The sequence below is a fragment of the Vipera berus genome (assembly GCF_964194415.1).
Source record: "Vipera berus genome assembly, chromosome: 2".
Lineage (NCBI taxonomy): Eukaryota > Metazoa > Chordata > Lepidosauria > Squamata > Viperidae > Vipera > Vipera berus.
In genome coordinates this window covers 14,190,242-14,212,806 of record NC_138203.1, presented here as the reverse complement: position 1 = coordinate 14,212,806, position 22,565 = coordinate 14,190,242, and the positions used below count along the sequence as shown (strand labels likewise).

Genomic DNA, 22,565 nt, shown 5'->3' with positions numbered 1-22,565 from the left:
CCAAGGTGTCTCTTATTTCATGGTATGAATGGCATGACAATTAAGTACCTGCATACCTGGCTTGAAACACATATTCAGAAGCTCATGGTTGCTCATCACCTTGGAGAGAGGTGTCTTCTACTCATGAAATTTGCATTAATGGCTTGGAGGAAGAGGTGGAAAGAATGCTTATCAAATTTGCAGACGACATAGAACCACCTGGGATAGCTAATGCTGTACTGAATGGAAATAATACTCAATCATTTCGATAGGTTGGAATATGGGCTGAAATTAAATAGAAACTAACAGACAAGTGTGTTTAATGTTTATTACACTTAAGTAATAAACTTCAAATGAATAGATATGGAATGAGGGGTGCTTGATTTAGTAATAGCATCTATGTAAAAGATTTTGAGATCATAGCAGCTTATAGTTGGACCATTTCTTTGTCCCTGTTGTATAGTGATTTGGCCCACTGTATTGTTTTCTGTTTCTCCATGCTGTCCATCAAGTGGTCATCCAGATTTTTTTTTTTCAGATCAGATCAAACCGGGCAGGTCATCTGATTAAAATGCCTGTGATTGATCTCTTTTGCCTCCTGTTTCTAACTCTGGAATCTAAATAACTTTCTGGATCGTTTAAAACCATCCTCTCAAAATTTGCATTTCCTATTACGGATTTCATTTGAGTTGAGATATCTTTTAAAACTTTCTGAAAGTTTTTTTTACACTGCTCAAAAATCCTTGCCCAAATAATATGTTCTTTCCTTCTCCCCCTCCACTCCCAGTTTGTGTCACATGGAAAGACAGAGCCAGATGAAATTCTTACATTACCTCCAGCCACGAATTGAAAGGGATAATTGTTTGGAATGTTCAATGTCTAAGTTAATATTCCTCAACCTTGGCAAATTTAAGACATGTGAACTTCTATTCCCAGAATTCTGGGAGTCGAAGTCCACACGTTTTAAAGTTGCCAAGGTTAAGAAACTCTGGTCTAAGTTTTATTTGTCCGCCAAAATGACCAGGCTTAGATCGAGTTTCTATTTGTCACACTAGTTCTCCCTTTTATGTAATTTAAGACCTTATTCCTTGAAGGTCTGGTGTAAGAAATAAATGGGTATTAAACACCAGTTTCATATCCTAAAGTCCTCTGCTCACAAACATTTCCTCACATAAATTAACAGTAAAGAGAACTGGTAACATATTTTCAAGAGTGGGATTTGCCCAATAATTTTTAATTGCTGAAATCTCTTGCCCAGAATATCATCTATGGACTTGGTTTCACCCAATCACCCCATTGTGGGTGATGATATCACCACCTCCTTTTTATCAAATCCTTCAGCAATCTCTCCTAAAATTATGGTCATTTGATACAGGCAAGAAATATTATTTAATCAATGTGCTAGATTTATCAGGAAATTACCTTGAAATAAAGTACCATTCATCATCCTTTATCATTATCGTCTTAGCCATGTTTTTAATTTTGCTCATTGTATGTGTGCATGTAAAATTATACTATTTTCTGAGTTGGTGAATTCAGAATATTATTAAGAATTATTGTAAGAGTGTTAAGTACTTTGGATTTGATCCCCAAAAGGTCCTTCAAAGTGCAGCATTTAGGGAGCAAATGCAGCATCTCTCTAAAAATACTTTGAAGCTAATTCAAGAGCTGGTTTAAGCCCTATGTGTCTTAGGCTGTTGGTATCGCAAGATCGATATAAATTGAGAATACAAAGAATGCCTGTGGCAGGTGTGGTACGAGGAAAATCAAAAGTGGACATTCCCTATGATGTTTCCTATCCTTTGGAACTCACTAGAATGCCAAGAAAGTGATATTAATTTTTGAAACTATAATTAATATATATGTTTATTTCTCTTACTGTATATTGTCTTTTATTTTTATTGCAATGGATTTTGTATAGTGCTGGAATTGCCTTGATTAAAGCAATCAAGCAAGCAACCACATTTTTTTCTGAGAGCATGTGACAGCTGCAGAGGGCAGCTTCATGTCCAGGAAAAGATACATTTGCACTCCAGAACAACTTTTTGGAGTTGGGCCCACAGTGCTATGTAACTTAACTTGTTGTTAGTTGCGAAGTTGTGTCCGACCCATCGTGACCCCATGGACAACGTTCCTCCAGGCCTTCCTGCCCTCTACCATCTTCTGGAGTCCATTTAAGCTCACGCCTCCTGCTTCAGTGACTCCATCCAGCCACCTCATTCTCTGTCGTCCCCTTCTTCTCTTGCCCTCAACCTTTCCCAGCATTAGGCTCTTCTCCAGTGAGTTCTCCCTTCTCATTAGGTGGCCGAAGTATTTGAGTTTCAACTTCAGGATCTGGCCTTCTAAAGAGCAGTAAGGGTTGATCTCCTCTAGGACTGACTGGTTTGATCGCCTTACAGTCAAAATGTAACTTAACTACTACTGATAATAGTCTGTAATGAAACCAATTGAAGTAGGATTAGGACTTGTTTTGACTAAAAATGAATGCAAAGACATAAAAATTTTCATGTGCAAAATAAAAGTGTGAAAAATAAAAATTGCATTTTTAGATGAAAGGCATGCTTCGACTTTAAAGCATTAGCCCCTACTTGATATTTGCAACTCCTATTAATGTAACCAGTGGTTGGGATAATGAGACTGTGGCCCAACACAAATCATGAAAATAGAAAAAAGAAGAAAGAAAGAAAGAAAGAAAGAAAGAAAGAAAGAAAGAAAGAAAGAAAGAAAGAAAGAAAGAAAGAAAGAAAGAAAGAAAGGGAAAAAATACATCCAAAGAACTCGACATTGGAGAATGAAAGAACATGGAATGCTTTTAAGAGTATCCCCTTGTTTAAGTACAACATAACAGAATTCTACACACAGCTACCACCTTGAGTTTTCTGATTGTTGAAGAGGATGACACCAACCTTTCAAGAAGTTTCTGAAGCCCTCATTGATGTGCTTGATCAAAGTCTTTCTTCTCATCTATCTGTCATGCAAGATGGCTGATCAAACATCTATTTTATCTTTTAATTTTAGATGACCCTTTGGGGTCTTTCCTATTCTTGAACCCAGTCTTTTGGATAAATTAAGAATTATGTTTTTGGATAAAGTAAGGATTATCATATTTCTTTCCACCCAAATGTTTTCAGTACTTTGTGCCATTGCACCTGATTTTTTCAACAGCAGCTCATACCATATAATGCATCTCACCATCACAGGCTATCAGACTGGCTTCGTTTTCCTAGTTCCCTCTTCCCCTCTTCCTTCTGTATGTGTCTTGCAAGCACAGAGGTTTCTCTTGTTATTTAATGTTTGTGCAACACCTAATCATTGCAAACACACTGGTGATAGCTATAGTGGCAACAGCAATAATAGTGGCCATGGTACATAAATAGTGCTTCTATTGAGTCGGTATTCCGAATAGCTAAACCTGGAGTAAGTTGTCTTGTAGTCATTTTGCGCACAGCTTGCATTGTGTAAAAAATAACAGAGCGCCCATATGTGTCTTTTTTCTTAATTCTGTAACTGGTTTAACTTAACAGACACATTGAACACAGTGCCATACCAAAAAAAGAAAACAAAAAAGTGTATCCATTTAGCTAGTTCCATCAATTATGCCAATAACACCATTACCCTGACACCTTCATGCCTACAATGATGGCCTTACTGGTGTGGTTAATAAAATTTTGATAGATATATTATCTGAAGTCATGATATTGGCAAGAGCATCTTCCCCCTTGGAGCTGGAATCTATGGCTAATGATAGAACAGAGAAGATTAATTTACTCTGAGGCTGGGCTTTTGATTTCTGGAAAGCTACGGGATGGGATGGCAATGATGACACTATGATTACTGCTACTACCACTACTACTACTACAAATTGTCTAGTAGGAGTTTTTGCAATGCTTCACTAGCTGTCTTGTCAGAAGCTTAGCTGGCATTATAAAAATAGAGAAAAACAGGGAGAAAGTGGCTTGCCCAAGAATCTTATCCCCTAAAAGGGAAATTGGATGCCAAATTGAAATTCCTGCAGGATTTCTGATAGCAGTGAGGGAATTGAGAAGCCCACAATTAAGCATATGGGCATTAAGATAATTGTCAGATCTGTTGGCGGACATGATAGAAGACAGATGGGTACGAATCAGCCTCTCTACTGCAGCACCCTGGGAGAGACAATTTGATGTTTTACCTGCCTGAGCTCCTTTGCTGTGTTTGTCACTAAACGTGCTGCACAGCGCCTTACTGACTGTTAAGTGCTTTTTTGTATATACATACAATGTATGCCTATGACAGTGCCTCGGCGCCCTCTAGTGAAAAGCTACAAGGAAACCTTGCCGTCATGTTTAAATGCCTGGGTTTATTTCCAGCATCTCCCCCCCAAGTTATTGATAGGAAACCCAACGGCTTCTTGGCTTGCTTAGCTTAAAATGGTCCTCTTTACATTTCCTTACTTCCCCCTCTTGCAGGTTGGGGCTCATCGTGAAGATGCAGTTGGCCTCCGTGGCAGCCATTCGCTTGTGCCAAACCAAGTTCCTGTTCCACAGCTGCCAGTGCAGTCTGCAACATCTCCTGACTTAAACCAGCCTCAGGATCCTTACCGAGGTACGTACGTGCTTGGTCCTGTGCCTTGATAAGATAAGACAAGATAATCTTTATTGTCATTTTTTACTGTGGGCACAATGGCACACATCAAAAATGAAATTTAGTTGCCCGCTCTCAACGTGAGCCACATACATGACACCCCCAAAAAACATACTACATACAACATATTTATAGACCCACACCCCTGCATATACATAACAAATAAATATTAAATACTGTCCAACTTGAATATATAATGGAAGGAGGAAGACTGACAGTTCACAAGGTTAATGCTGTATGGAATGAAACTATGACTGAATCTGGATGTTCTGCTTCGGATACCACGAAGCCTCCTCCCAGAAGGTAACAAGGAAAACAGGTTGTGAAGAGGATGAGTAGTGTCCCAGATAATCTTGCGGACCCTGTTCAAACAACGCTTCTGTGCTATGTCCTGGATGGAAGGGAGGGAACTGCCAATGATCTTTTAGGCCATCCTCACCACTCTCTGCACTGCTTTCCTGTCTGAAGCAGGGATGCTTCCAAACCAGACTGTGATGCTGTATGACAGGGTGCTCTTAATTGTCCCCCTGTAGAAAGTGGTCAGAACAGGGGAAGGAAGATGAGCTTTGCTCATGCGACGCAGAAAGTGCAGGCTATATAATTTATACTACCAAATCTATGACAGCAGGTTTCAAATGTCAGGATGGTTGTGTGGGAGAAGGAGTGGGCTTGTTATTTATTCAAGCCACACCCCATCTATTTCCCTATAGATGGAGAGGTACAGATGACAGCTTGCCAGATGAGTTATAATGTGGCTTGTTATAAATTATATAACTTATTACATAAATTATTAAAGGTGGTATGTTAAAACCTAATATCTCGGTATGCACAATCATATTTATTTAGCTCTACACTTAAATCATTCTTTCTGAAACACAATGAAATCTTCAAAAAAAAATTGCCTCATATTGAAACTGGGATCAAAACAAAGCAGAATATTGATTGTTTCACTGATTGATTGGATAAAATGTAATAATCATGCCACCATCAAAACATCTGGGAAGGTTGCAGATGGTGATATTGGGATATTGCAGTTGTCGTTAAGTGCAAGATGGTTGCCAAACACCCAGCTTACAGTCACATGACTGCAGGCATTCTGCCATGATCATAAGCGTGAGGGATGATTGTAAGTCGCATTTTTCAGCACTGTTGTAACTTTGAATGGTTATACGTCAAGGTCTGCCTGTAGAACTTTCAAAGGGAGCTGAAGCAGACAAACAGGATTGCAATTTGTGGCGGGGTGTTGATGGGAACTGTTTGTTTTCCCATTGTTGGGGTTGCCTCTCTACATCCTGAGTCAAAATGGTGGGAAACAGTGTTGCTGAATATTGACCATTGGTAGCTACAGAAGAGAAACCATTTGATCCATAGCTTTCCCATATTGGCTGTAGAAGAACAAATAGGAATTACCTAATTTCCAGTTTCCCCTAACATTTTTACTACTCCAAACCAGCCAGTCTACTCCATAGTTAAAACTGCTGGGATTGTTCCAGAACACGGGTCGGCAACCCGCAGCTCCGGAGCCGCATGCGGCTCTTTGAGCCGTCTCCTGCGGCTCCCAGCCGCCCGGTGCGCGCGCACCTCTTTGAACGGGCAGTGGTGTGCGCGCACCTCTCCAAATGGAGAGTGGCACCGCCCGTTTGGAGAGGTGCACGCGCACCTCCCCGAATGGGCGGAGGTGCACGCGCACCTCCCCAAACCTTTGGAGAGGTGCGCACGTACCTCCGCGCGAACGGGCAGAGGTGCCACTCTTTGAGGAAGCTGTCGCGGCCCGTCTCCGAAGCTGCCGCTTTCGGCAGCTTTGCAGACGGGCCGCGGCAGCTTCCTCAAAGAGCAGCGCCCCTGCCCATTCTGAGAGGTGCGCGCGCACCTCTCCGAACGACCGGAGGTGCGCGCGCACCTCCCCAAACCTTTGGAGAGGTGCACGCGTACCTCCGCGCGAACGGGCAGAGATGCCGCTCTTTGAGGAAGCTGTAGCGGCCCGTCTCCGAAGCTGCCGAAAGCGGCAGCTTTGCAGACGGGCCGTCGCCGGTTCCATCTCACTTTTAAAAAAAATGGCAACCGCGTGAGTCCGTGCATGCGCAAAAAACCGTTTTGCGCATGCGCAAAACTTTTTTTGTGCATGCGCGTGCATGGACACACGCACGCGGCTCCCACTTTTTTTAATTTGTGATGGAACCGGTTCCCAGTGGCTGTTTTCCTTTTTTAGGTTGCCGACCCCTGTTCCAGAAGAACAGGCACAAATGGAACTCCCAAGAGACTTGTTATTCAAGGAAAGTGCTGTAGAACAGTGGTTCTCAAGCTAGTTGAAGACAGCAGGGGTGGTAGTGGTGGTGGTGATTACCTTACTTTACTTTTAAATGTTGGGGAAAAATATTCTCACTTGCTTTCAGGGAGTTCTTCTTGTTCTTTTGGGGATTATCAGATGATGAGAGGATTAAGGAGTGCAAAAAGGAAAAAATAAAACCTCATGTGCGTTGACCATGACTTCATGAAACCCACTTTCAATGCTAAAGAAAGAAAGTAACAGTAACAGAATGCAAAGTGTCTGTTCATCTCTAGCTATAGCTCTGGAACTTTCCTAAGTGAGATGTGAGAAATACTCATGGAAGACTTTTCTTACACTGGGTGCCTCTCTTCTTTTTGCCCTTCTCTAGAAAAGAGCAGAAGAAACGAGCGTATTTCTAGCCAAAATACTGTTCCTACCACAAACTGTACACCAGAGACAGCTGGAAAAAAATGTTTTTAATAGGAAACTATTTTTTTCTTTTAAAACTATTATTTATTTATTGATTTGATTTGATTTTTTAATAGTTTTCTTTTGAAACTGTTTAAAAATAGCTTTAAAAGAGTCGTGGTGGCGCAGTGGTTAGAATGCAGTATTGCAGACTAACTCTGCCCATTGCCAAAAGTTTGATCCTGGCCAGCTCAAGGTTGATTCAGCCTTCCATCGTTCCGAAGATGGAAAATGGGGACCCAGATTGTTGGGTCAACATGCTGACTCTGTAAACCACTTAGAGAGTGCTGGAAAGCACTATGGAGCTATATATAAATCTAAGTGCTATTGCTATTTGGTAACTGTTTTCATTAAATGGATTTTCTTTTTTCTTTTTCTTTTTTTGCAATACAAGTAGGTTGTTAATGTAGCACCCACACAATTCTTAAACCTTTTTGCTACTTGTGATATGCATGTTCATACACATTTGCACAAACGCCCGCATACAGACCTATCCTTTTGTTTATACCTGCACAGGCATGCCAACTGGACTTCAAGGGCAAAGCATATCTTCAGGGAGTTCTGAAATCAAATCCGATGATGAAGGAGATGAAAACCTTCAGGACGCGAAATCTTCCGAGGACAAGAAGTTAGACGATGACAAGAAGGATATCAAATCAATTACTAGGTCAAGATCTAGGTAACCGTATATAATAGTGTCGCTTCATTTAATTCCTTTATTGGATTTTGATGAAGTGAACAGAACAGGAAGAAACCCTGGAGTTTTTCTTCCTGCTGGTCAAAATCAAACAAGAAACGGATGGCCTTTTCCCGGAAGTACTAAAGAGTATCTGTTTGGATGCGTGTACTCCGGAATGGCCGAATTTGGGGAAAGGACGAAATTTTAGGCAGAACTGTACGGACAGAGCTATATATAGGCTTAAGTTGGAGTCGGCTTCCGTGGTCTGATGTACATATGAAAACAACCCAGAGACAAAAATTTTAAGCAGATGCCACTTTTGTAATACTTATCTTTCCCAGTGGAATAGACATGTTCCTTTTTTTTTAAAGAACATAACTATAATCAGAACTGTAAACTGGATAAATCAGAGTAGCTTGTCCAATTTAAGCAGAAGTAATTGTTAAGATGATCTAAGGCACATTGCCAAGGTTTGGAAAGAAACTGAATAAATTCATCAGCTCTTGTTCCCAATAATAACTTGGAACCCTTATGTAGACAGTTGTTTCTTGCTTACCGGCACTGATGACCACAGTATGCAAGATTCTTCTTTCATTACCACTGACCCTTATTTTCTGCCTTATGTTCTTCATAAAATATATTGATTTCATCAGCAAGAGAACTTCTGAACCCATTTTCTATTACATTCAGATTTTTGAATGACAGAACGGTTGTTGAGTATTAAATAAACTAAATTCTCCTTGTGCGTGGATTTTATGAAATGTAGTGGAATACAGAGAAGTCTCAGAAATAAATACATTTTTAAAAAATTTTAATAGAAACCACTTTTCACTTAGAATAACATTTTTGCTTCTTCAGCATGCAACTATGTCAATTTCTTGCATTCAGTGGCTGAAGGAATCAGTAATTCAGGCAAGAACTATGAAATAGCCTTGAGAGATTCCCTGATGCCTGAATGCATAAAAATTGTATTCTAATTGCTACGTGTGTAAAATACTACATGATATAAATCCCCATAATGCAGCAGACCTAATGCCAAAGAAGTGTGTTTCAGTACACTGTAAGAAGTATCTGCAAGGAACTTAAAACTGACACATAATAAAGCAGTGTGTGTGTGTGTGTGTGTGTGTGTGTGTGTGTGTGTGTATGTATATATGTGTTTGTGTGTGTGTATATACACATACACACACATTTCATATATATATAGATATATGTTTATTTTATTATAGATATATAGATAGACACACACACATACATATACATACATACATACATATATATATGACAGTATAACTAAACCATTTTAATTCAGATTGGTTAATGCTGTTGTCAGGTATTAACTGCTCATATTTATTGCATGTTTGTTGATTGATTTTCAAGTGTACTGTGAGCATGAAGGAAAAATGCAAATTGGAAAATAAAACCCACCAATCATTATTTCCATCATCATCTAGCTAGATCCTAGAATGTCTTTGGGCCATACTAGTTTTTCTCTCAACTGGCTGGCTGTGGACTATACTTTTTTTACATAAATACAGAAATTAAATAATAAATAGAAGTTCTGCATCCAGTTTTCCAAAGGCAAATTTGGTTTCTGATATTGCTCATTATCAATAGAAAACAACATTTGTAGGTCAGGGTTGGACTGTGGGCTCCTTAATAGTCTATGAGCTTGGTTGTGTTCTTGCAGACATTTCATTATCTGACTAGGTAGCATCATCAGTGCAATGCACTAGAGAGCCCGATGGGTCTAGCGGTTAAGGCACCAGGCTAGAAAATGGCAGACCAAGTCCTGCCTGAGCCGTGAAAGCTAACTGTGTATCTTTGGGCCAGTCACTCTCTCTCAGCGGTTGTGGAGGAGGAGGAAGATATGTTGGATATGTTCACCACCTTGAACTATTTGTAAAATAATAAAGGTGGGACACAAATAAATAGGAAGAAAAATACAAGAAAATATCACAGAGCATCAAGGACCCCCACATTGCTTATTATCCTTCTACTAACTTCCTAAATACACTATACATTTGGTTCCTTAAAAAGCGGCATAATTTGTGGCATTTGGAGGAACATATCATTCACTGCAGACACAAATGATTATAGTTACGTCATTTACAAATGAGCCATAAAGCTCAAGGCATCATATAATAGGAGGAGGAGGAAGAAGAAGAAGAAGTTGGAAGGGACCTTGGAGGTCATCTAGTCCAACCCCCTGCTCAGGCAGGAAACCCTAGACTATTTCAGACAAATGGCTGTCCAGTCTAAACTTCCAGTGTTGGAGCATTCACAGCTTCTGGAGGCAGGTTGTTCCACTGTTTAATTATTCTGTCAGAAAATTTCTCCTTAGTGTTCTGGGTTGCTTCTCTCTTTGGTTAGTTTCCATCCGTTGCTTCTTGTCCTGCTTTCAGATGCTTTGGAGAATATTTATTTATTTTTTATTTTAATTCCATTTATATCCCGCCCTTCTCCGAAGACTCAGGGCGCCTTACAAGGTAGCAGTATAGCTTGAATAGCTTGACTCCCTCTTCTTTGTGGCAGCCCTGAGATATTGGAACACTGCTATCACGTCACCCCTCACCCTTCTGTTCATTAGACTAGGCATACCTAATTTCATCAACCGTTCTTTATATATTTTAGCCTCCAGTCCCCTAATAATCTTTGTTGCTCTTCTCTGTACTCTTTGGGTGCTCATGGGAGTATCTCGGTACTCCCATGTTACACCACTCCTGCACGAGCTGCATTGGCTTCCGGTTGCCCTCCGGGTGTGATTCAAGGTGCTGGTAATAACCTTTAAAGCCCTGCATGGCTTAGGCCCGGGGTACTTGCGAGACCGCCTGCTGCCATTGTCAACATCCCATTGTCCGGTTCACTTCCACAGAGTCGGCCTCCTCAGGGTGCCGTCAGCCAGGCAATGCCGGTTGGCAACCCCCAGGGGGAGAGCCTTCTCTGTGGGCGCGCCGACCCTCTGGAACGAATTACCCCCGGAGCTGCAGTTGACCCCTGACCTTCGGTCCTTCTGCCGTGACCTGAAGACTTGGTTGTTCCAACAAGCGGGTCTGGACTGACTACATTTTTTAATTAAGTTTTTATCGGGTTTTTTAAATTGTCACGTCATTATTGTATATATTGTTTAATTCTTTTTAAAAACTTTTCATCCTATGTTTTTTTAATTTTTATTGTTGTATGCCTCCCTGAGTCCTCAGGGAGAAGGGCGGCATATAAATTTAAATAAATAAATAAATATCTTTTTTACATTGTGGTGACCAAAACCCGTGGTGATCATATCTCCTTCCAAGCCCACACTTCAACCCCACCATACCTCCTTGGAGTAACTCTCCCTGAAGTACAGTTACTGATCCAAAGCCTTTCAGTGAACTGTATGGCTGAGTTGTATATTTCAGTCTTCCGTAGGTTAGTCCTTATCTATATGCAGACTTCCCTATTATAGAATTGGCATTTCTGATTGTCACTGGCATATCAAAAGTAAAGAGCCATAGGTTAGCAAGTATCATTATTTCCACCTTTGCCCTTTTGCTTTGGATTTTAGCAGGCTCTGTACAAAGTTTTACATCATTCTGACATTTTTTAGATATCTGAGTTAGCTGCAGGCTAAATTACCTGTTTAGCATAATATAAAAATCGTACAGAGGAAAAAAGATAAACACTAAGGTTAATAGTAACTAAGATCATTCTGTGTGTATGTGTGTGTGTGTGTGTGTGTGTGTGTGTAAAAGCATATGGATGTATTTAAACAGCAAACTTAATTTTTGTTTTAATGTATTTTACCTATTAGTGCTTTTCAGTGCCTTGGATTTAATTCCAGAAAGATTTTTCAAAATGCATAGAGGCATACTCATAGCATTTGATTGCATCCTGTTAAGCAGATGTGTCTTTCCAACTATCCTGGAATAATATGTTGCTGCTTTAAAGGGTTGCAGAGAAGGGATACCCTTGTATTCCATTGCATTCTGAGGCATATTTTTTGCAACAAATTTTAAGACCTGTTCAGAACAATAAAAATAGTTTATGACAATACAAAATACAGAAATACAAAATAAAATGAAAATAATTGGAAAATAGGGGAGAAAAAGGAGTAAAGGAAAAACTGTAGGGTAAACGGGAAAAAAAGCACTAACTTTCTATTCTTTTTGGCGCAGTGGAATAAGGTAATAAAACGCAACCTCAAATTTTTCCTTTTACATAATAATATATATTAGCCATTTCTATAAAAACAAGCCTATCTAATCAGCAAAACCCAAAATCGAAGTTTCAATTTTTTTTCTACCTCAAGCACAAAATCCAAAAACAGTTTCCAAGTAGAAACAAAGTTAATTGTATTCTTTTTTTTTTAATCAAAGCAGTCAATTTAGACATCTCTGCTAACTCCAACTTTAGCAGTCATTCATCCATTGTGGGAATCAAAGTATCATTCCATTTTTGTGCATACAATTTTCTTGCTGCTGCCAGCATACATAACATCAAAGTTCCAATTTCTTTTTCAAGTTCTTTATCCATTCAGCCCAAGAGAAAAATCTCTGGTTTTATCTAGAACGATCGTGGATCAATTTTTTGAATATGTCAAAAGTCATGCTATAGTTGTAACTTTCATATATATATACCGTATATACTTGAGTATAAGCCGACTCGAGTATAAGCCGAGACCCCCAATTTCACCCCCAAAAACTGGAAAAAGTTATTGACTCGAGTATAAGCCGATCCGCCGTTCTGCAAGCCTGAATACACAGGAATACCCTGTGTGGCCGCGGCTCGTCGGCAGGTCTCCGTTCCTCCTGCCGACCTTTGGGGAGGTTTGGGCGCCTCCCCAAACCTCCCCAAACGTCGGCAGGTCTCCGTTCCTCCTGCCGACCTTTGGGGAGGTTTGGGCGCCTCCCCAAACCTCCCCAAACCTCGGCAGGTCTCCGTTCCTCCTGCCGACCTTTGGGGAGGTTTGGGCGCCTCCCCAAACCTCGGCAGGTCTCCGTTCCTCCTGCCAACCTTTGGGGAGGTTTGGGCGCCTCCCCAAACCTCGGCAGGTCTCCGTTCCTCCTGCCGACCTTTGGGGAGGTTTGGGCGCCTCCCCAAACCTCCCCAAACCTCGGCAGGTCTCCGTTCCTCCTGCCGACCTTTGGGGAGGTTTGGGCGCCTCCCCAAACCTCGGCAGGTCTCTGTTCCTCCTGCCGACCTTTGGGGAGGTTTGGGCGCCTCCCCAAACGTCGGCAGGTCTCCGTTCCTCCTGCCGACCTTTGGGGAGGTTTGGGCGCCTCCCCAAACCTCCCCAAACCTCGGCAGGTCTCCGTTCCTCCTGCCGACCTTTGGGGAGGTTTGGGCGCCTCCCCAAACCTCCCCAAACCTCGGCAGGTCTCCGTTCCTCCTGCCGACCTTTGGGGAGGTTTGGGCGCCTCCCCAAACCTCGGCAGGTCTCCGTTCCTCCGCGCAGACCTGCCGACCTTTGGGGAGGTTTGGGCGCCTCCCCAAACGTCCCCAAACCTCGGCAGGTCTCCGTTCCTGTTTGGGGAGGTTTGGGCGCCTCCCCAAACCTCCCCAAACCTCGGCAGGTCTCCGTTCCTCCGCGCAGACCTGCCGACCTTTGGGGAGGTTTGGGCGCCTCCCCAAACGTCCCCAAACCTCGGCAGGTCTCCGTTCCTGTTTGGGGAGGTTTGGGCGCCTCCCCAAACCTCCCCAAACCTCGGCAGGTCTCCGTTCCTCCGCGCAGACCTGCCGACCTTTGGGGAGGTTTGGGTGCCTCCCCAAACCTCCCCAAACCTCGGCAGGTCTCCGTTCCTGTTTGGGGAGGTTTGGGCGCCTCCCCAAACCTCGGCAGGTCTCCGTTCCTCCGCGCAGACCTGCCGACCTTTGGGGAGGTTTGGGCGCCTCCCCAAACGTCCCCAAAACTCGGCAGGTCTCCGTTCCTGTTTGGGGAGGTTTGGGCGCCTCCCCAAACCTCCCCAAACCTCGGCAGGTCTCCGTTCCTCCGCGCAGACCTGCCGACCTTTGGGGAGGTTTGGGCGCCTCCCCAAACGTCCCCAAACCTCGGCAGGTCTCCGTTCCTGTTTGGGGAGGTTTGGGCGCCTCCCCAAACCTCCCCAAACCTCGGCAGGTCTCCGTTCCTCCGCGCAGACCTGCCGACCTTTGGGGAGGTTTGGGCGCCTCCCCAAACCTCGGCAGGTCTCCGTTCCTGTTTGGGGAGGTTTGGGCGCCTCCCCAAACCTCGGCAGGTCTCCGTTCCTCCGCGCAGACCTGCCGACGTTTGGGGAGGTTTGGGGAGGCGCCCAAACCTCCCCAAAGGTCGGCAGGAAGAACGGAGACCTGCCGAGGTTTGGGGAGGTTTGGGGAGGCGCCCAAACCTCCCCAAACGTCGGCAGGTCTGCGCGGAGGAACGGAGACCTGCCGAGGTTTGGGGACGTTTGGGGAGGCGCCCAAACCTCCCCAAACAGGAACGGAGACCTGCCGAGGTTTGGGGAGGTTTGGGGAGGCGCCCAAACCTCCCCAAAGGTCGGCAGGTCTGCGCGGAGGAACGGAGACCTGCCGAGGTTTGGGGAGGTTTGGGAAGGCGCCCAAACCTCCCCAAACAGGAACGGAGACCTGCCGAGGTTTGGGGAGGTTTGGGGAGGCGCCCAAACCTCCCCAAAGGTCGGCAGGTCTGCGCGGAGGAACGGAGACCTGCCGAGGTTTGGGGAGGTTTGGGGAGGCGCCCAAACCTCCCCAAACAGGAACGGAGACCTGCCGAGGTTTGGGGACGTTTGGGGAGGCGCCCAAACCTCCCCAAAGGTCGGCAGGTCTGCGCGGAGGAACGGAGACCTGCCGAGGTTTGGGGAGGTTTGGGGAGGCGCCCAAACCTCCCCAAACAGGAACGGAGACCTGCCGAGGTTTGGGGAGGCGCCCAAACCTCCCCAAAGGTCGGCAGGAGGAACGGAGACCTGCCGAGGTTTGGGGAGGCGCCCAAACCTCCCCAAAGGTCGGCAGGAGGAACGGAGACCTGCCGAGGTTTGGGGAGGCGCCCAAACCTCCCCAAAGGTCGGCAGGAGGAACGGAGACCTGGGGAGGTTTGGGGAGGCGCCCAAACCTCCCCAAAGGTCGGCAGGAGGAACGGAGACCTGGGGAGGTTTGGGGAGGCGCCCAAACCTCCCCAAAGGTCGGCAGGAGGAACGGAGACCTGCCGAGGTTTGGGGAGGTTTGGGGAGGCGCCCAAACCTCCCCAAAGGTCGGCAGGAGGAACGGAGACCTGCCGAGGTTTGGGGAGGTTTGGGGAGGCGCCCAAACCTCCCCAAACGTCGGCAGGTCTGCGCGGAGGAACGGAGACCTGCCGAGGTTTGGGGAGGCGCCCAAACCTCCCCAAACGTCGGCAAGTCTCCGTTCCTCCGCGCCCTGCCTGCCTGCTTCTTTCCGCTGCGGAAAGAAGCAGGCAGGCAAGGCGCGGAGTTTGGGGAGGTGCGCGCGCACCTCCCCAAACCTCCCCAAACTTCGGCAGGTCTCGGACGGCGGTGGCTTGGGAGAGGTGCGGGCGATCCCGGAAGCACCAAAGCCTCGGCCGCGCACAAGTCCTCGGTAAGTTTTTTTTGTTGACTGGAGTATAAGCCGAAGTGGAATTTTTCAGCCCAAAAAGTGGGCTGAAAAATTCGGCTTATACTCAAGTATATACGGTATATATTGCTTATTACATTCAATATGACAGATACCAATGAAACTATGTACTGGCATGTATGGCTTTTTTAAAAAGAGAAACATTTTGTTCATCCAGATTTAGTTGGCCTTCTGCCATACTATTCAATGCAGCTAAAGTTTTACATTCCTATGTTCCTTTTAGCCAGACTCATACTTTGAAAGAGAGTAACATGTTGATAAAACACCTGAGGTTTCAAACCCCATTAGAAAATCCTGTGCTATGTTTCCCTCTCAGCAATAATGATGACGAAGATCTTACTCCGGAACAAAAAGCAGAGCGCGAGAAGGAAAGAAGAATGGCCAACAATGCCCGTGAGCGCCTGCGTGTCCGTGACATCAACGAGGCTTTCAAAGAGCTGGGCCGGATGGTGCAGCTCCATCTGAAAAGCGACAAGCCCCAGACCAAACTTTTGATCTTACATCAAGCTGTAGCAGTTATCCTCAGTTTAGAGCAGCAAGTCAGAGGTGAGTTAAGGCTGGTTTTATCCAGTCGTTCTGCAAATCTCAATCTCATTCAGATGTTTTGAAGAAAGACTGTGGACACCTTTGATCTTAGGAGTGTGGTATGGATTTCTGTGTTTCACTAATGATGCAGGGATGGATTAGATGCCTCCAGGTCATAATGATGCTTTTTTAAAACTTTGGTCTGAGCTCATACAGGCCAGGGTACCACCATGCTATGTAAACTGCTATGAAAGGATCGTCCTTCTGTTACAAAGTGGTATAATTGAAATGACTAACCTTGAAATTTAGTCTGCATAAGACAGGCTGGTTTTGCTAAAAAAAAAAAAAAGCTTGGATTCCAAGAAGCAAGTCCCCGATTATTAGTCACTTATAATTCAGTTATAAGACGGGGGCATTACGTGTTGGAAGTGGTTAGTGGACTAGGAAGAACATCACCTCATAGTATTCTGGTTTTAACTTGTTCAATTTCTGTTTATTTCATTTTTAAATTTTGTAGCTGTGTTATTTTATGACGTTTGTAAGCCGCCCAGAATCACATGACAGTGAGATAGGTGGCATATAAATTTAATAAAGAAATAAAATGAAATAAGTGCGTATCACAAAATTCATTGTGAATTATGTTGTCAGTCCAGTCCAGTGATTAGTAGTGCTCCAAGCCCCTAAGGTGGTTAGCATGTTTAGTAGATAAATTACGTTGTACATCAGGCAACTGGGATCCCAGAGCTAAGTTGCAGTGATTGAAATAACTTTAAAAAATTCTAATCTGAAGTAACAGTTGTTCTGAAATGCAGGTGAGTCTCTGTCCTGGATGTCACAAATTGAGATGGACAAGGCTTGGAGATGAAATGAAGATAATTTTTAAGTGGAAAATTAGCCAGAGAAACGAGATTCGGAGAATCAAAATTCTTTCTCAGTATAATGGAGATTCCTGGCCAGTTGAAGGAAATGACAGCAGGATGAGCAAGATATTATACTTGAACACACATTGTTTAATGTTTTCTTAAACTTTGGTTTCACAGAAAGAAATCTGAATCCTAAAGCAGCATGTTTGAAAAGAAGGGAAGAAGAAAAAGTATCTTCAGACCCTCCTCCACTTTCTTTGGCAGGGCCCCACCCTGGGATGGGAGACACATCTAATCACATGGGGCAGATGTAAACAAAAGGAAAAAGGTGGGTACATCTTGACCAGTCTCCTCATAGTAATAATAATAATAATACCACCGCTATTAGTTTCTTTAGAACAAATATAATTAGGGGAATTAACATCTAAAAACTATTTCTTTCCATAAGAGCCAGTTTGGTGCAAAAACCAGGAGACCGTGAGTTCTAGTTCCGCCTTAGATACAAAGCTCACATTTACAACCATTTGCAGCATCCCGTGATCAGTTTGCAATGTTTTTTTTTTGTTGTTGTTGCTAGATTTTTTTGCAGGTTTCTGACAAAAACACCCAACCAGGAGACTAGATTCAGATTTACAGTAAAATGATTTGCATGTTTTTGACATAGGAACACATGATTCCTTTATCAATTGCTGTAAAATGGTAGAAAAACCTATGACCATAGCAACATTCAACTGAAATTCTGGTCACAATTGTGGTAGTAACTATCTGTAGTCTCTTTTTCTCAGCCCTAGGAGGAAAAAGTTAAAAGATAAACCACTTCCAAAATCTTGCTAAGAAAACCGCAGGGACACTGCAGGCAGTCAAGATTGACTAAAGGCAATCTAAATTCTATAGATAAGAATCTTTTCTTATTCAATATTATGTTTCTTCTTAATTTAATACCTTGTGAATTGTTTTTGCTACATTGTTTTATTTGTTAGCTTCTCTTTTTTCCCCCTTATGTGAACAACCAACTCCAGCCCCCACCCCAGTCATGTCTTTATATCCTTTTATTTATTGCTTTGTATTTTCTCATATGGGTTGAAGTGTAAATAGTGAGCAGAAGAAATCTAGACCAGATCAGACATGATCACAAATTAGGGACATGTTTGTTTCTCTTGTTGCGTAGCATCAACATACTTAATGAACATGGAAAACATGGCTACAAAAGGTTGGCTACACCCATTGGATCCTGCCTGCATTCTGATACACAATGATAAATAACTGCCAATTTGCATTTGAATTTATTCAATGTTCTCCAGATTGCCCAAAACTCTTCATAAAAATGTCCTATTTATATGACATAATGGGAATAGATTTGTATGTCAGGACTGAGTCACTACCAGATAACTACCAAATGAGTTGCAGGAAATTCAGAGGGCTTTATAGATGAGGAACAAGAAGAAGGGAGCTAAATCTGTTATATTTACCTGAATTTCTTTACTGAAGGAAATTAACAACTGCCTGATTCACTTAACAATGCATTGACTTGCTTAACAATGGTGGCAGAAAGGTCAAAGAAATGGAGCGCCACTCAGTTAATAATTGCCTTGCTTAGCAACAGAAATTTTGGGCTCAATTGTGGCCATAAGTCAAAGACTACCTGTACTTTGTTTGATTTATTCATTTATTTAGTTTATTCTGCCCAAAGTCACTCAACTGTCTTTCATGCCTAAGGCGGAACTAGAACTCACAGTCTCCTGGTGAATGGCCCAACATCACCTAGCTGGCTTTTGTGCCTAAGGCAGGACTACAACTCACATTCTCCTGGCTTCTAGCCTTAACCACTAGACCCAACCATCTTGTAAGGATGTAAGCATCCTTGTAAGCATACAATCAGTCAGCTTATTCTGCCTCTGTATTTTGAGCCTCCAGTGTGAAAATCCTCCACATGTCTTCAAAAGGGTAATAAGTCTCTTCATCTGGGTGATAAGAGTAAGGGTTGTTGAGAAACAGCTTCAGAAGCCTTTTTCATGCTAAATGTGTTGTTATGAAAAAAAATTAAGAATAATAAAGATGATTGCATTTTGGCTGATCGAAAATTTTTCCACTTCTTTCACAGGTCCAAGTTGCCACATTTTCTTCACGTAAACCAGAGACCACTTCCTTAAACAGCTGTATTATCTTAAAAACATATAAACACTTAACCCTCCCCCCCTTTTTTGTAATATAATGAGACAAGTCTGAGTAGTTACGAATCACAGACGCAAGAGATTTCAGCATTCCTGATTTTGAAATAAAGAAAAAGTGCAACTTGAGGGACACCTCTTATCAACATATCATTCGGAATGTTTCAAGCAGTATGTTGACAAGCTGTAAATGCACAGCCAGGAGACTGAATGGCAATCTTCTCCACACTGTGGGACAATGCATTTGTGCCTAAACTTCTTTTGGAAAAAAAAATATAATTAATTTGTAAGTCTGAAAAAAAAATATTTAATTTAAAAATTGTAAACTTGCAATAATGAAAAGTGTACTTCTGAAGAAAAAAAAATGAACGTTTTCATTGGTGTACTAGTCAGCTAGTGTTTATACTTACTGGATATTGAAAAGGGAAGCACTGCTACCCTAATATTTACAAAACCAGCAAACGTCCTAATGAAAACTGAAGTAATGACATTAGCCATTCCTTAGGGTAGGAGGAACAGATGGATCTTATAGACCTATGACAAATACAAAACACATGGACACAAACACACATATATAAATATTATATAAATATATATATAAATATATATATATATATATATATATTAAAATTAGTGAATATGGTAAGCTTTGTTCATTTGTTTCCGACTTTTTGCTCCTGTAAAAAAAAAATACTGAATAACTTTTTTTAAGAAAAAGATTTTACTGTAAATAAGTTTTGTTTCTGTTGACGTCTTCTTTCTCTTCCCCCATGGCCCTCTTCAGTTCCTTATTGTAACCTGTAGTGCCAACTCTGTTGCTGGAGGGGCCGTCCAGGATGAACTCTCCCCCCAAGGTTGCTTATCATGCATACAGAAAAGTAGCCAGTGATTTCTTGAGTCCTTTGGGGAAAATACGGGACTAGATAAGGTATGTCTCATGTTGATAAGCGTAAGCAGCATTGCTGAGACCTCCAAACCCCCCCCCCAAAGCAGATGGGGACTATGGTTCCCCAGAATGCTGGGGTATGGATTAGGAATCCTGTGGGGCTCTAGTCCCTACCCTACAGTCAACATGAGTTTGGGGGGAAAATGGCCCAGGCAATCGAATTTTGGGGTTGAGGGGTGGAGAATTCCAAATCATGACTCTTGCTCTCATTAGACCCTATTTCTAAGATTTTCAGAGGTACAAGGTTAGAATGCTACAATGTTACCACTGTGCCTTCCAATGTTTATATCATCAAAAAATGTAACATAATCAAAGGTGGCTGTGATTTAACAAACCAGTAGAAATGTTAAATTAATGTGTGTAGCTTAAATACAATATGCATCAAGGCATTTCAGAATACATGGTCAAAGGCGGGGTGGGGGGCAGTTGCTAGTTGTATGAGAGTTTGATTTGAAAGAGAACACTTTAATGGGTATTCTTGAAAGATAGACCATATACTGCCTCCTCCATTCATTAAAAAAAATGCCAATATCCAACCGTCACACAGCATTAGAACAAGCCTTACCCGTTCTAAAGCATTAAGTTGCACTTTCTCGAGGAGGAGGGAGTAGAACAGTATTTTTCTGGCCAGTATGATCCAAGTTTTTACTTAACACATATATATTATAGCAAGTATAGATCAAGCTTACAACAGCAACTCATCCAGTAATTGGATTTCAGGGCATCTAAGCAAGCACCCACAGTGAATCTTCCCAAGATTTACTTTGGGAGACAGAGCAATTAACTGACATTGCTCCCAGTTCAGTCTTTGTCAGCATCTTTTTGTCTCTGGTTCAAGTTCCTGATTTTTTTTTAAAATAGCCACGTAAACTTGGCCTGTTATTTTTAAATGGAATCTCCCTGTTTGAATAGATTTTTCCACCTATCAGCACTGAGTAAATGCCATATACCGATTGAAAATGGTCTAGACCTTCCATCTGTTCTCCTGTTTTGCCAGTTACATAGTAATGAAAAAAAATACATTTGTAAATTTTATGCAACAAAATGGCAAACGTATCATTATTTTGAAATTGTGTATGTAAAAGTTATATTTTTACATGTAGACTCTTGTTATTATGTGTTTTAATACATTGTATCAAACTTGTTTTTTTAACTGTGTGGTTGAAACAAAATCTCATTTAAATGAAATAGTGAGAAATAAGAATCTTAATTTTATGTTACTGAAAAACATAAAGAACAAATGTGGTAGTTTACCATGTGAACCACCCTCTCCATATCCATAAACATTTTGATTACCTGTGTGTGTTGAAAATTGTAAATATGTTCAGTAGCAGTAAAACTTTTAAAAATACTATTATTTGTTAATAAGTTTCTCAAATGTGGAGGTGGATTAAGCTCATAAAAGAGCAGAGTCTATGTAAGTTGAAATCAGAACAAGAAACGACTATTTCATTGCAGATGCCATACTTCTAATAAGAGTACGTTTAGATGAAAATGTTTGTCTTAAACCTAATTTTTTTAGTACTGGTATTCTAAATATTGGAGGATTCTCTTTTAATTGAAAAATTATTAATATAGTTTAGGATTAAAGTTTTTTTATAAAAAAAACAATTCTAATACTTTTAATGGGAATTTGTTATTTCAGAGAATAACTTTATACTAAAAACCTGGATAAATCAAAGAGGGGTTAATTTTCATCTTGATGTCGTCATTGTGAGCATTTCTGCTTGTTTGTATTAATAATGCAAAGATTTCAAATAGTCTTAAGCCTAATTTTTTTAGTACTGGTATTCTAAATATTGGAGGATTCTCTTTTAATTGACAAGATATTAATATAGTTTAGGATTAAAGTTTTTTTATAAAAAAACAATTCTAATACTTTTAATGGGAAGTTGTTATTTCAGAGGATAACTATGCTAAAAACCTGGATAAATCAAAGAGGCGTTAACTTTCATCTTGATTGTCATCATTGTGAGCATTTCTGCTTGTTTGTATTAATAATGCAGAGATTTCAAATAGTCTGTTCTGAATATAAAACTAATTTGGATAAGAGTGCTAGCAATGCAAAATCAAAATGCCGTCTTTTTAATAATTGCCGAGATTGATGAGATTGTACGAATCTTGAAACATTCACAGTCAGAGAACATTGATAAAAGGATGGTTTTCATTGCTGGCTATTCAGTATTTTCTTACAGCAGACATGATTCTAAACAGGAATGAAAATGGTGATGTACATAGACCCAATAGAGTCTTAGTTGTTTATAAAACGGTAATCTATTCTCTGTGGTTTGGGACGTGGTTTCCTGTTCCATAATGGAATTTAAACTTGAAAATTAACCAGTCATGCTGTTTTGTGTTGTTCACCCTCCCCTCTCCTCTGCTTGCTTTAATTTAGTGTGTGATCCTAAAAAATAAGACATCAAGAATTGCTTAACTTTCACTGCTGCTGTCCACAGTGGGAGTTGTC

General features: G+C 41.8%; 1 protein-coding gene across 12 annotated transcripts in view; it reads left to right on the top strand.

Annotated features, from left to right (window-relative positions):
- The window catches only part of TCF4 (transcription factor 4), a 414,802-nt gene extending 393,560 nt beyond the window's left edge, over positions 1–21,242 (top strand). For 9 of the 12 annotated variants that reach the window (XM_081315673.1, XM_081315672.1, XM_081315669.1 and 6 more), the window contains 5 exons: positions 4,428–4,563; positions 7,856–8,018; positions 15,913–16,142; positions 17,162–17,312; positions 19,086–21,242. In XM_081315673.1, coding sequence (XP_081171799.1) covers positions 4,428–4,563; positions 7,856–8,018; positions 15,913–16,142; positions 17,162–17,298 — 666 coding nt within the window. In that variant the 3' untranslated portion in view covers positions 17,299–17,312; positions 19,086–21,242. The remainder of the gene's footprint in view (positions 1–4,427; positions 4,564–7,855; positions 8,019–15,912; positions 16,143–17,161; positions 17,313–19,085) is intronic. The other 3 variants (XM_081315671.1, XM_081315668.1, XM_081315667.1) reach the window with 1 other exon arrangement.
- The last annotated feature ends 1,323 nt before the right edge of the window (positions 21,243–22,565 follow it).